Here is a 12,833-nt window from a genome sequence, read left to right as displayed (position 1 = left end):
TTGCCGGACGGTGCCGTGGGCGTGACCACTGACCACCACCCTCTACCTGCGTCGTCGTTGTTACCATCTTGTAGGATCATGGCTCACGCGACGCACGCCGCAGCTCAGGCCGTTGCTTCCCGTCACCGTGCTTGCGTCAGCCGGCTGCGATGCGTGAACACCGGCAACTCCGACGATTCCAGGCAAGATTCTGGCCTGGCCGAGCAAACATTCACGCCCAACACGCAGCAGGAATGCAGTCAGCCAGCAAGTCACGCGAAGCAGGAGGAGGAATCACCTGAACATCATGACAATCTTCTCTTTCTCCCCACCACAACAAAACAGTCTACGACGACCCAAATATATACACATCCAATTAATCGAGAAGAGATGGAGCTAAACAAAGTAATACTCCTTTTGATCTAAAAGTGGCATTTGCACATTACAAAACCCATTAGCTACAGACATGGCGAACTTGGTGTTCCTTTCCCCACTGGACGTTTCCGTGCTGGCAGTGTACAATTCCACCACAATATATGTGGCTGATCACAACGCAAAGAATAGGTGATGGTGTTCTCCCAAAATCTTTCGTTCCAAGAGAGCAGAGACAGGGGAGGAGGTAAGACTGTCTAGCTAGTGAGATACATACATCCACCACTTGTAAAGCCCAAACCCGTAGATTGTCGTCAGAACAGCCATCCTAAGTGGGTGCGGCTTGAATCTGCAGCAAAGAGAAGGCAAACCAGAGAAGTATCAGAGCACAGTAGGATGAAAAGAAAGGGCTATAGATTTGTTTCTACTTTTTAGCTGAATGTCAAACTTCGGAACGAGGAACAAGGGGGTAGGCATAGTAAAAAGTAGTGCAGTTGAAGAACAGCAATTGACACTGCAAGCTTACACATTCGGCAAGTATTTCTGCACCAGATTTTTTTTTCTTTTCATGATTTCGAATGAAACTGTGAAACCTAGTATTTTCTAGATGTAATTCCCGCAAAAAAAATGCAATATGACAACCTACAAGATATCTCCAATTCAAGTAGGTGGCACTGTTTTTAGTTCCTATCTATTATTATCAGATCAGCTCAAAGGCTAGAACTATTCAGCTGCTTTTGGTAGTTGGCTATCTGTGGAAGTATGACCTACAACTATCAAAACCTCAATAATAAATTGATATAAGTGAACTTCTAGAGTATTTTTTTTCTAAATCAATTGCAGAGCAGAAAAATGATAGAGCCAACCATTCCAAAACTTTCACAAGTTTCCACTGAATAAATCAACTCACATATAATCTTGACAGGCTATCATCATATTTTGACAAGCCCCAGGACACTAAGGTGGTATTCTATATGGATACACCTGAGTATATATAATCTCAGATTAAAACTTGGAAACAAATTTGCCGCAAGTATAATCTGTTAAACAAGGGTTGAGGGGATGCTTACTACTCTATTGGAAATGCTAATATCCCGTGTGTTTCTTGTCAATAACCAGACACCAAGTAAAAAATATTTCGGCTTCTAGACTCTTCGTGGCATTAAAGGTAAGGGAAGGTTTGACCTTTTAATTAGTGCTTGCCAACTAAAAATGTCTACCAACTTGTGTTAACAACTGCACAATAGTGATTCATTTTGTTTAGTCGTTTTTCAGATGTTGACAGATAGGACTAACATATAAAAGCAGAATGAGGCCAGTGTCCTATGCCAGGGACAAAACAAAATCAACCGTGATCAAAATATGTGCTGCATAGATCATGTTCCCCCATGGCACATTGGATACTAAGTTACTAACACTAAAATTCTATATGAACCTGCAGGTCATTCTCGGAAAAAAAAAAAACATACAGGTCTGAATGAGTAATAAAAATTCTAAAATACTGCAAGAACATGTAGGCTTGAATGAGATGCAAAAACATGGGATCAAAATAGAAAGCTAAACTAAGCTATCCACAGGCAATCCATTGAACTATAGCATGTTCAAATTCAGATAAGACTATTGGTAAGGAAGACACCTTCAAGAAAATGATTTCTTCCATGTTTACACATTTACAATACAATGACAGTAGCATCCATTTTAAACTAGGCATTTCATTTGAGAACCTGTGTTATTGATAGACCAGGTGTTGAAATAGATGCCTAGTTTTAAAAAAAATGTACTTGTAATATAGTGATGAGCTGAATTACTTTTTGTTTTTCCTGTATTGCCGAACCAGATTTCGTACAAATGATCCTAAAACCACATTTTAACATTGGATGTGGTTCTGATGTGATGGCTCCACTAGTTAGGGTAGTGTGGCAGTCACTGCTTGACATATTGCAGACAAACTGGGATGCACATTTTGCAAATACTCGCTGCTCCGACTTGGTTCCAGCAATCTTCCGGTTGATCGCAGTTCTGCTCCCAACGAGGTACTGCTCTCAGCTAGCCCTATCCTAGCTTTGCCACGTCGTCGGCTAACATCGTCGGACACATATTTGCGGAAGACACACACCCGTTTGCCCAGTGTGCCAAGTAGAGAGCAACACATCAGCATGACTAGTGGGGCCATCGTGTCAGATCCATTTCAGATGCTAAAATGTGGTTCTAAGTGGAATTATGTGCACTAAATCTGGTTCAAAGTGGCACAAAAAATAAATGTTGTTTCAATCTGTCACCATGTTGAGAATAGCTGGTTCAAAGTGGAATAACTCACACAATGACAGAGTAATGACCAATTCTGCACACAATAAAGGGGCACATGCATTGTCCATTTGTCTTAAAAGGTGATACTCTGATTCATAAATCTGATCCACTGAACCAGCAGTGGAAACATCAACAACCCCAACTGGTGTGGTAAGCACCAAGGTGGCAAGGACCATAGCATACTTCCTCGGTCCATTACTCAAATCTGGACCTATAGTCCATAGAACATGCAAAGACACAAGAAAACCACCCCCCAGCTGCCGCACAGAACAAAGTCATAAGCCAGAGTGCCTTTGCCTTAGATAGCAGTAAAGCAGCAGGACCACCCACCAGCAACCCTATAATTCTGCAATTAAATTTAGTTAAGAGTTAAGGCCCGGCATCGCCATCGGAAATGGCGTTGCAATTGGGATGTTCATTTAGATAATGCTGCTACTGGTATGTGGGAGATAATATTTGTGCAGATCAGCATTCAGGCCAACTGTTTCCTGTCTCTTTCATGGATCACAGGATACTGTATCCTCTGCACCCATCAATAATTCGATCTCTGGGTATCTCGAATACATCCAGATCAAGAACACACCAAATCCACCCCTGAAGGACAGAGAAGACTATTTCTTTGCTAATAATTCCATCTCGAATTCGAGGCCACACGAGAAACTATTATTTATCAAACTGATACGCCACTACAGCTCCCAAAATAAAGGTATAACCTTTCAAACTTCCTCCAGTCCAAATGGAATACCAAAACCGCAAGCTACATGGCGGAAGTGGAGCCCTGAAAGCGCGTGAGCTTTATCGTTCTACTTTGTCCCCAACCGAATTCTGCCGCCCCCGTGCCGGAATTTCACCTCAAAATTCGGACCGGCCGTAAGGAAGTATCCAAAAGAAGCGATATTTGCCCCAAGTACCCACAAATAAAGCAAAATTGCCTCAAGAAATAGCAGCACCACGGGGATCTCCCAAACGGACAGATCGGATGGTGAAGCTTACCTCCAGATGTCGTGCTCGCGCTCCGCGGCGGCGGCGGCGGCCGTGCGGCGGGAGGCGGGCATGGGGGTGAGCCACTGGGAGAAGTCGCGGTCGAAGAACTCCCAGTCCGGGAGGAGCACGCCGGCGATTGCCAGGATGCCGAAGACGTACGTGGCCACGGCCTTCCGCACCGACGCCGTGGCCACCCCGGTCACCACCACGGCCGCCGCCAGCGCCACGAGGCTCCGCCGCAGCAGCTCGTCCCTCCCCATCATGCCTGCTCCGGCGCCCGTACGTGGCCGGCCCCACCAGCCCCTCGGAGACTTCTCGAGGCTCGTCCTCGCTCGCCAGGAAGAACGAGAAGCGCGTGTGCCCTGCGCCGCGCGCCCCCTGTGAAGTTTTGCTCTCGGCTTCGCTGCTGATAGGTCTCTCTGACTCTTCCTTTTTTCCTCCCTGCTCGCTGCTTACTCGTATGGGCTCTGGCCTAGCGACATGGACTTGGCCTTCTTTATGGCGTGTGGATTAGTTGCCCGCCGAACTGACATGATGGGCCCGCTCAAGCTAATTAGCCAGCCAGATGCTACTATTCAGCAGTTAATGAAGCTGCTAACGAAAAGTTGAGCAGCCTGGCTGCCGCAGATTGGAAGATTAAGTTGTGTTTTGCAATCTAAAGTGTAATAATCTGGAGTGTTTATGCCCAGCTCCCTCTTTTCCTGCATTTTAGATCAACAACTACCACCCACTCATGTGTTCTACGCCACACAAATGCCCTTTGGATTCTGAAATCTGAACATATAAAATAGAAAATGAAAGATTTCGGTGCCTGCATACTGTATCCCATTAAAAACCCGGGAAAGAAAATGCAATGATAACATACATTACAAAGCATATATTATTAGAAATTTTAGATGTTATATTTTCTAATGATAAAATTATTGCATTGTATATTTTATATTATATTTGTCAAATTGATGATCTAGGACACGCACACGACCTGTACATTGGAATGGAGGGAGTACTCTATATAATATAATATTCATACAAAATAAGTTAAAAAGTCCATGATGTTAAACTTGATACCTTTTTCTTCAAAACACCATGCAAAGTATAACAGATTCATATGATTTTAAATTCTACAGACTAGACAAATATTATAAGAAAGAAATTCTACTAAGCAATAGAATCATCTAAATTCTTGTAGAATTACTTTAAATCAAATGCGTGCGAAATTGCGCAGTGGACATTAAAATGGGATGTTCTAATACTCCGGGGGCACACCCATGCAAAATGTTGATTGCTTTTCATGTGCATAGCCTCAAATGCAAGACCCTAATTACATTTTCCAATCACAACTACTCCCTACAATCTATATGAGTTGTTGCTGATTTAGTACAATTTTGTACTCCCTTCGCTCTTAAATTTAGACAAATCTAAGAAATTCTTTTATGTACGGAGGGATTTCCCTAGCCCGCGGGCTGCTGGAAGGGTTGGGAGCGACGGATCATGCAGGTTGTCAGCTGGTGACGTGGATGCTACTAGCTTTGTTTCAATAAATGAGGCGGTCCAAGGGTCCCTCTCACGCCAAGACGAAGATCTGCTTGATGCATGTCTTCATTGATCTAGCCGGACTGTCGAGTTTCGGAAGACTCCACCGGCGAACTCCACTGGGCGACTCATGCCTAAGGATTTCCGGATTATATGGGATTCAGTCGCATGTAACCGTGTTTTTCTGATTGTTTGGTTTCAGTGGGAGCGATGCGAAACTCTGTTGCCATCGTGGAACATGTCTCTAGTTCCATGGTGAAGTCATGGGAGGTGAATAGCATGGAAGCCAAGCTATGAGGACTAGTAATGGTGGTTTGAGACCTGGTGGCCATGAGGAATTGGCTTTCTGATTCATGAATTGGAACAGTGGCATCGACAAGTGGGGGCGACAACAGAGGAGGAGTTCAGAGTCTGAACTTCAGGGTGAAACCCAAGGGTCTGGTCTTAATTGGTTGTGTCTCGCAATGGTCTTGTTGAAGGCATTATTCTTGTGAGCGCGGACTTTCGCCATGGTGAAAATATATGGTCTATGATCAGGGCAATAACGACGATTGTGCATTGTTTCCTTCTTGAAGGCATCACTTTTGGAGAATATTGATTTCTGGTGATGTCTTGGTGGTGTTTGGTGTCTTGCTATAAGGAGTGGATCACTATAACCAGACTTTTTTTTGTTTTTTTCGGATGTATGCATTCGAATTGCCATTAGGACACATTGTGTTGTTGTAGAGGCTAGATGTAATTGGTATCCACGGTATTAATATATTCCCTTTATCGAAGAAAATGTATGGATGGAGTACTAAATCAGTAGCAACTCATATGGATCGAAGAGAGTACCATTAATAGTAACTAGAATAAACCCAAAATATACACTACTGTTCAAAATTCTAGAAACCATTGCACATTTTGGGGACGTAATTTTAGGGCAACACACCACTCCCTCCTCTAGTTTGCAAAAATTTGGCATGCTGTATAAGGTCTACTAATTTTTTGATTAGCTTTTGCTATTAATATGTTCTATATAAATAGATTGCACACTTGAAAATCAAATAAATGTGTTATTTTTTTGGAATTAATCAAATAAATGTGTTGATTTGCTTCAAAATGTACATGAAATGTGATAATTTGGTAGGTTTCATGAATACCCCTTCATGCCAAAATGTAGTGCATATGAGGGTTTTTTTAAAGTCCAACGATGCAATGTTTGTCCAAGAAAAAAATCAACATCTACAACATCAAATAAATATTATTAGAACCACCATAAAAAGTACTTTTATATTATATGTATTTCACATTTTGATGTTATATTTTTTATATACTTGATCAAACTTTATATCGTTTGACTTTTAAAAAAACATATGCACTACAGTTTAAAATAGAGGGTGTATATTTTTTAACAGGAGTTAGCAACCTACTCCTGCCAAAATATTTATTTAATAAAAATAGAAGGGGCCACAAGGGGCAACGTTTTTTGTTTTAATTTTTCTCTCGCCTTATCAAAATATGTTCTCTTAAGTAACCAACTTTCCAAGGTGGTAGAAACCGACATGGCGTTTTTTTATGGGTTCAAATGCACCTATTATAAAATTAAATTTTATATATTTTTTAAACTGTTAAAACAATGAAAAAAAATCTATATGTACATCAGGACATGCTATGTTCGCATACAAAATGTTGTAGAAAAAAAAGGCATTTTGTGTGGTTTTTGTAAAAAAGATAAAAAAATCTTGTGAGAGCACTGAAAATTGTCTTTTTTGCACAAGTCACAAAAAATGTCTATTTTCGCGAGATTTTATGTGCGGATATAGAATGTCCAAATGTACACCTGGATTTTTTTTCTTATTTTTTAGCATTTTAAAATATGTTTTTGAGCAATTGGTTCATTACACCTACTCTATCTATTCTCTTCTAATTGACTCTGATTTAATACAACTTTAATCAAATAAGAGGGAACGGAGGGAGTATGCGCCAAAATGGTTATCCGGGTAGAAACTTGTATGCTTACATGTATAGATGTAGTTCAAGTACAAATATATATGTATCTACGATTTGTTAATCGATGAGAAAAAAGAGCTGAAATGTCACGAATATATTTCCAGAGATCCAGTATAATCGAAATGGAGGTAGCATGACTGTATGCCTATATGATTTGGAGCTAACATTTTCATTTTGTAGCAAATAATTTTTGCCTAGCTTAGTTTGAGCCACATTAAGCTTGACCAAGAGAACCTTGCAGTACCTTCTTTTTTCTATTTTACGGGTTACTATGTTGCCAGATTTTAGAAAATAAATCTTAGTTAGCTGTGGTCGGTTCAAAACAAACACCGGCCAGCTAACTTGATCAAACTCGTCTAAATCAGTGGGTGTGACAATGTTGGCTAGAACAGAGAGACCCCAAACTCTCGGTTTCTCCGGTTTGCACCTGCTCGCTTCATCCGGAGTATTGTATTGCGTTTCATCTCGCTCGCTTGCAGACCTCGTACAAGTTACTCCAAGAGGATTGTCTCTACTATAGACAAAATGCTCTACAATTGATGAAAACCAACTAGTTAAGTCAATTAACACATGGACCATCTCAAAAAGAAATAAAACATGCATGGACCCCTTTGCTAGAACTTAAAATAGGGACAACATAATTAATGAAATCATTAGTGCTTGTTGCTCAAAAAATCATTAGTGTTTATTACACCCTATTAGTGACTCATGCAAAAGGATATCCGGGTAGAAACTTGAATGCTTAGACTAGTCATAGTGGGAAGTAACATGCACATGTTACTACTCTATGTTACTACCTTCATAGTGGGTAGTAACACATGTGTGGTGTCATGCAAAGTCATATTAATTAGGTTGTAGACTCATCTAGTCTTGGGAAATATGATGTTATAGTAACATAGCTAGTTACCACAATGCTTGTTTTCTCAATTAATAACATGCCATGTCATCAAAATGCTTAGTTGGTATTGCATGTAGTTCTGTGTTACTACCTAAGTTACTCCCACTATGAGTAGTCTTACATGTATAGTATCATGCCAGATCTAATGAATCCTATAGGCCGCTTCCCTGGCATCCTAGCTGCCGCAGCACTAGCCACCTCCACAGTTTGTTGCGCACCTCTTGTACGCTCGAAGCACTCCCGGCCCGCCACCACACCACCCACACGGCCAAAATAGCCACCAACACCATCTTGGAGCCGCTGCTCCGTCCACGTACCAGCCACGTGTGCCCGCAATGCTAGCCCGCCACGGGCGCATATCTGGTCTACCCGGTAGCCACCACCACCAACTTTCGCTCCTGCACCTCGCGCACCTCGCACCATGTCCCATTGTGTCGCCCTGAACAAGCGCATGTAGCCCCCACCTCCTGTCGGAAGTCGAGACGGAGGAAGTCGACCATTACTCAGCCCCAACACGGCAGAGAAGACAACACCTCGTTGTCCATCCTTGCAAGCGCCACAACCTTTCCTGCGTACTTTCTTAGGCGGCGGCAAGGGTAGAGCTATGGGTAGTACGAGTGGCTGCTAGGGTTTCGTGAGGCCTCCCGTGTAGCCCGATAGAGGGTGACACGCGAGTGAGAGAGAATCGTTGTTGGTAGTGAGATCCTTCCTTTCACTCAATCCCTTTAAATAGTTTTTCACCTAGAGCACTAACATGATGGAGAGTTTTTATCTACACTAAAATGAGCGGGTTTGTGCTCTTGGAATTATCTCATCTAATACCATCTTAGTAAAGAAACTATTGAGGATTTTTTTTAGGGAATCGGAATAATCCCCTCCAAACCTCTGGAAATGTCTAATGAAGTTACACTAGAAATAAATAAGGCCGGATGGAAATATCTTATGAAATTACATGCAGAATAGTCCATTGGAAAGATTTATTCCAATCCTACAAAGCAATTAAACCAACAAGACTTTCAGTGAAAACTCCTTAGAAACAGAACCTTCAAAGCTCCTATGGAATTCCTTTGAGCGCCGTAGGAGATCCTTTGACCAACACTCCATCTCCAAGGGCACGTACTACAGAACTTTTGAAATGCCGTAAGAAACCATAGTAGTACGTGACATGTCAATATACATCTTTTTTCCATCCTTACGTGTAAAATTCAGCAATCCAGATAAAACCTTACTTTTCGTGTCATAGTATCTACAGGTCTATGGTTCGTTATGTATCTTTGGCTGCCTTCACAAGAGTACAAGATTGTGTTCTGGAAGAAGAAAGAAATTGAAGACCTCGAAGATTTGTTACTATCTTTTAGACTTTATTTTGTAATCGTTAGAGTCAGTTCATGTATCTCTACCATGTACTATTTGTTACTATGAATATATGTGGTATTGATTGTCAAAAAAAAAAACAAGAAGAAGAATAAAATCCGTACTGTCGGCTTCGCGGTCACGGATCGACTATTTTTTGGGACTAATGTTCGTAGACTGATGAAAGCGCACGTTTTCCTGTTGCTGAATGATGACTAATCGCGCGTCAGAATCAGATGGACCGGCTCCTTGCGACAGATAACCGAAACCGCAGCTTTGCCTATGCCATGTGGGCCGGTCTCGGCTGATCATCTACTCGGGTGAGTCGCATTCGCACGGTCGCACGTACGAACGACAGGGGACTATGCCATGTAGGGCCGCGTGGCGGGCTCTACCGAGATCGTCGTCTCTGGCAGGAAGTAGGCCGCAGGTGGGCCCGGAACGGTTGCGGGATTGAAGATCTCGGCGACACGCTCTCTGATGGCCAAGGTTTCGTGCACGCCTCCGGTTCCTGCCCGCCGCTAGACACGCCGTGATAGTGCAATATGCTGGTCGCCGGTCAGCGGCTGCTGGAGGTGGCTCACCCTCGTCACCCGTTCGTCGTATCTGTCTACGAAATGTTCAAAACAACAAATAACCTGACTAGTTCAGTTTAGCTAGACATAAATCCTCCATAAGACTATTTTAAAATTTTAACCCTTTTTAGTAACATCAGTTACAGGCAATGGCGGAGGCAGAAATGTGTATATTATGTATGTTGAGAGGAGCCGGTTAGAGTATAAATTCCAAAATCCACTCATCCGATTTGTCATTTCGAATCGGCCTTGCCTCATTTCATGTTGAGTCATGGCAAGTGGATCCATTGTTGTATTGTCCACATCAGGATCAACATGTGTCTCACTTTGAATCTCCTAAAAAAAGTGTATCACTTCAAGTCAGACTGCAATCAAGAATCACCTTCTCTGTGGAAAATAACTTGTGAGAGCGTTGTCTTCTAACGAATATGCATTCCAAACTTAGCATTATGCCTTCCCTTCAATTTGACTACACCACTTGGGTCATTCCACTTCACTTCAACCCTCAATTTTTCCGCAACCTCGGCATAGGTAGGACTACGGTCAAACACCATCACAAACTCCTCTAGGTCAACCTCGACTTTACCTTTCATAAGGCCTCCTTGTCCACATCATGGACACTCACAATTCTTGCCATCAAAAAATAATTAGAACAACCAAATGCATCAAGGATAAATATTCACTAAGCTATGCATTTGAAAAATACAATAACAAGATCTACTTAGACATGCCAAGTTTAACACCAAATCCTAGCCACATGCCCTAACCCTAACTACATCTAGGCCTCACTAGGGGCGGATCTAGGATCAAATTTGTGAGGGGGATGTGCTAATTGGAGGAAACTTTCATCTCTAAGTGGAGGAAAATTAATATTTAAGCTTGATAATACAAGGAGACTAAGAAATTGAGTTGGGGTTCAAGTGTTGTGGTGTAGTGGTAGCTGCCCCCAATGGGCAACACGATAGATCCGCCCTTGGGCCTTACTAAAACTAACAAACACCATAACCCTAACCTGCGAATCATAAGCAGAATGCTTCATAGCCATCATACAAGCCACCATTGGCCAATGCAACAAGAATAAACCATGCCTCTTTGGACAAATGCCACCAAAATATATAAGATTTGAAACGGACAAAACCAAGGGAGATGGGGGAGAGTACCTCTACACATGTAGGGGAGTCGAAATCAACGAAAAACGGAACCAAAATCGAGGACTTCGAGAGGGGATGAGTTAGACGAGCTTCGGGGTCGAGTGGAGGAAGAAAGTTGGTGTAGGTGCCGGTTGGGCGGACCACCTACGGCCTTAGCCATTTAACGTCTTCCAGAGGATAGTGCCCCACACAATGACACTACGCTAGATAAGGTAGCGTCCATGAACATGACGCTCCCTAATAGAGCCATGGGCATGCGTTTACTCAAGGCGCTGCCTAATAGAGCCACTACAAGGACGCTACATTGAAGAGGGTAGTGCTCCCACGACAGGCGTTACTCAAAAAAGTTAGACATTGTAATAGTTTCGCCAAAGGTCTTTGTTTTGCTGAATTTTGCCAATGAAGTTAATTTTGTGATCTGAGAAACCATGCGAGGATTTTGTGACGGGTTGGGCCTCGACGAAGGGCGGGCATGTGAATAGCGTGCTATACTGCCGAACGATGTCTACTCTCCCATAGGCCAAGTAGGCCTGTTTGCAGGTTTTTGTCCATCCATTTCCATTGGGTGAGATCTCATACGGAGACGTACACTGCAATGACACATGTCAGGAACTTGCTATTCTTAATAGTGATTTTGTTGGAAGAAAGAGACAGGGAAGAAGAAGAAGAAGAAAATATAGTGATGACTGTTCAATGAGAGGAAAAGCTCCTGCATAATGGATTCCGAGCAACTAGTCCCGCATGCAAGTGGCACATGGTATTATTTTCTTGCTAGTTATGAGACAGTGATGAGCGAACTAGAAAGCCGGATTTTTTTTTTGAACAAGAGAAAGCCGGATTGAGAGGATCGAATCAACACAACGCTCTCCATAGGTCAAGGCCCGTGAGTCCATGACCTCGTGTCGATCACTCGATCTACCTTACTAGTAAGTAGCACGTGCTTTACACGTTAACGGATAAATTAGAAGAGCGTAATTTTTGTAAAGCGTTATATATTATATTACTAATTACATAGTAGTAATTAGAGACACATGGCTCCAGCAAAAAAGAACTTGAACTATCATGTTATATATTCAATTGAATTTACGACCTATCTTAAAATTTTAAGATGAGGCACACTATCGGTGTTTATTTTAAATAAAGTTAACATGTGACATGTTATTTTATTTTAACTACTGATGTTGTTTTAGAGTAATTAAAATATGCAAATAGATTTTTTTTTGAATACAATCAGACTGTAGCAAATGCTCAGAGACCAACTAAACACACATATATGAAACGTAGAATTGTAATAATAAAAATACATGCTATGAACTTTTGCATAAATGTGTTTTGGGTCATGCCAAATCAGATTATACACAACACAAATTCTGGATGCAATAACAAATTATTTATGGAAGACGTGCACATCACGCCAAAATCTCAATTCGTAGAAAAAATTGCTAATCTTTTTTTTTTTGTGAAGAAACACAGAAACAAACTATCCCTTGGAAAATCTAGTATTAACGTTCTGTTTTGAAGCCTTATGTTTGTATGTAACGTAATGCGACGAATTACACCATGAATTGTTTTGATGCAATGTAGATAATGGTTAGCAATATGCAACACATAAAATCTTTAAAAAAAAAAGTGCCACAAAAGAGTTGTCCCGTAGTCACATTTGTGACGGACATGCAGACATGGAAAATC

General features: G+C 41.8%; 1 protein-coding gene across 1 annotated transcript; it reads right to left on the bottom strand.

Moving 5' to 3' along the window:
• Positions 1 to 332: 332 nt before the first annotated feature.
• LOC124678348 (signal peptidase complex-like protein DTM1) lies at positions 333 to 4,100 on the bottom strand. The gene is made up of 2 exons (XM_047214251.1): positions 3,652 to 4,100; positions 333 to 700 (listed from the first exon to the last, which is right to left on the bottom strand). The coding sequence occupies exons 1-2, from the start codon at positions 3,903 to 3,905 to the stop codon at positions 613 to 615; spliced, it is 342 nt and encodes a 113-aa protein (XP_047070207.1). The 5' UTR covers positions 3,906 to 4,100; the 3' UTR covers positions 333 to 612.
• Positions 4,101 to 12,833: the final 8,733 nt, after the last annotated feature.

Source organism: Lolium rigidum, chromosome 7 (genome assembly GCF_022539505.1).
Source record: "Lolium rigidum isolate FL_2022 chromosome 7, APGP_CSIRO_Lrig_0.1, whole genome shotgun sequence".
NCBI classification, from domain to species: Eukaryota; Viridiplantae; Streptophyta; class Magnoliopsida; order Poales; family Poaceae; genus Lolium; species Lolium rigidum.
The sequence above is the reverse complement of the archived record's forward strand: the minus strand, read 5'-3'. Positions and strand labels throughout refer to the sequence as shown.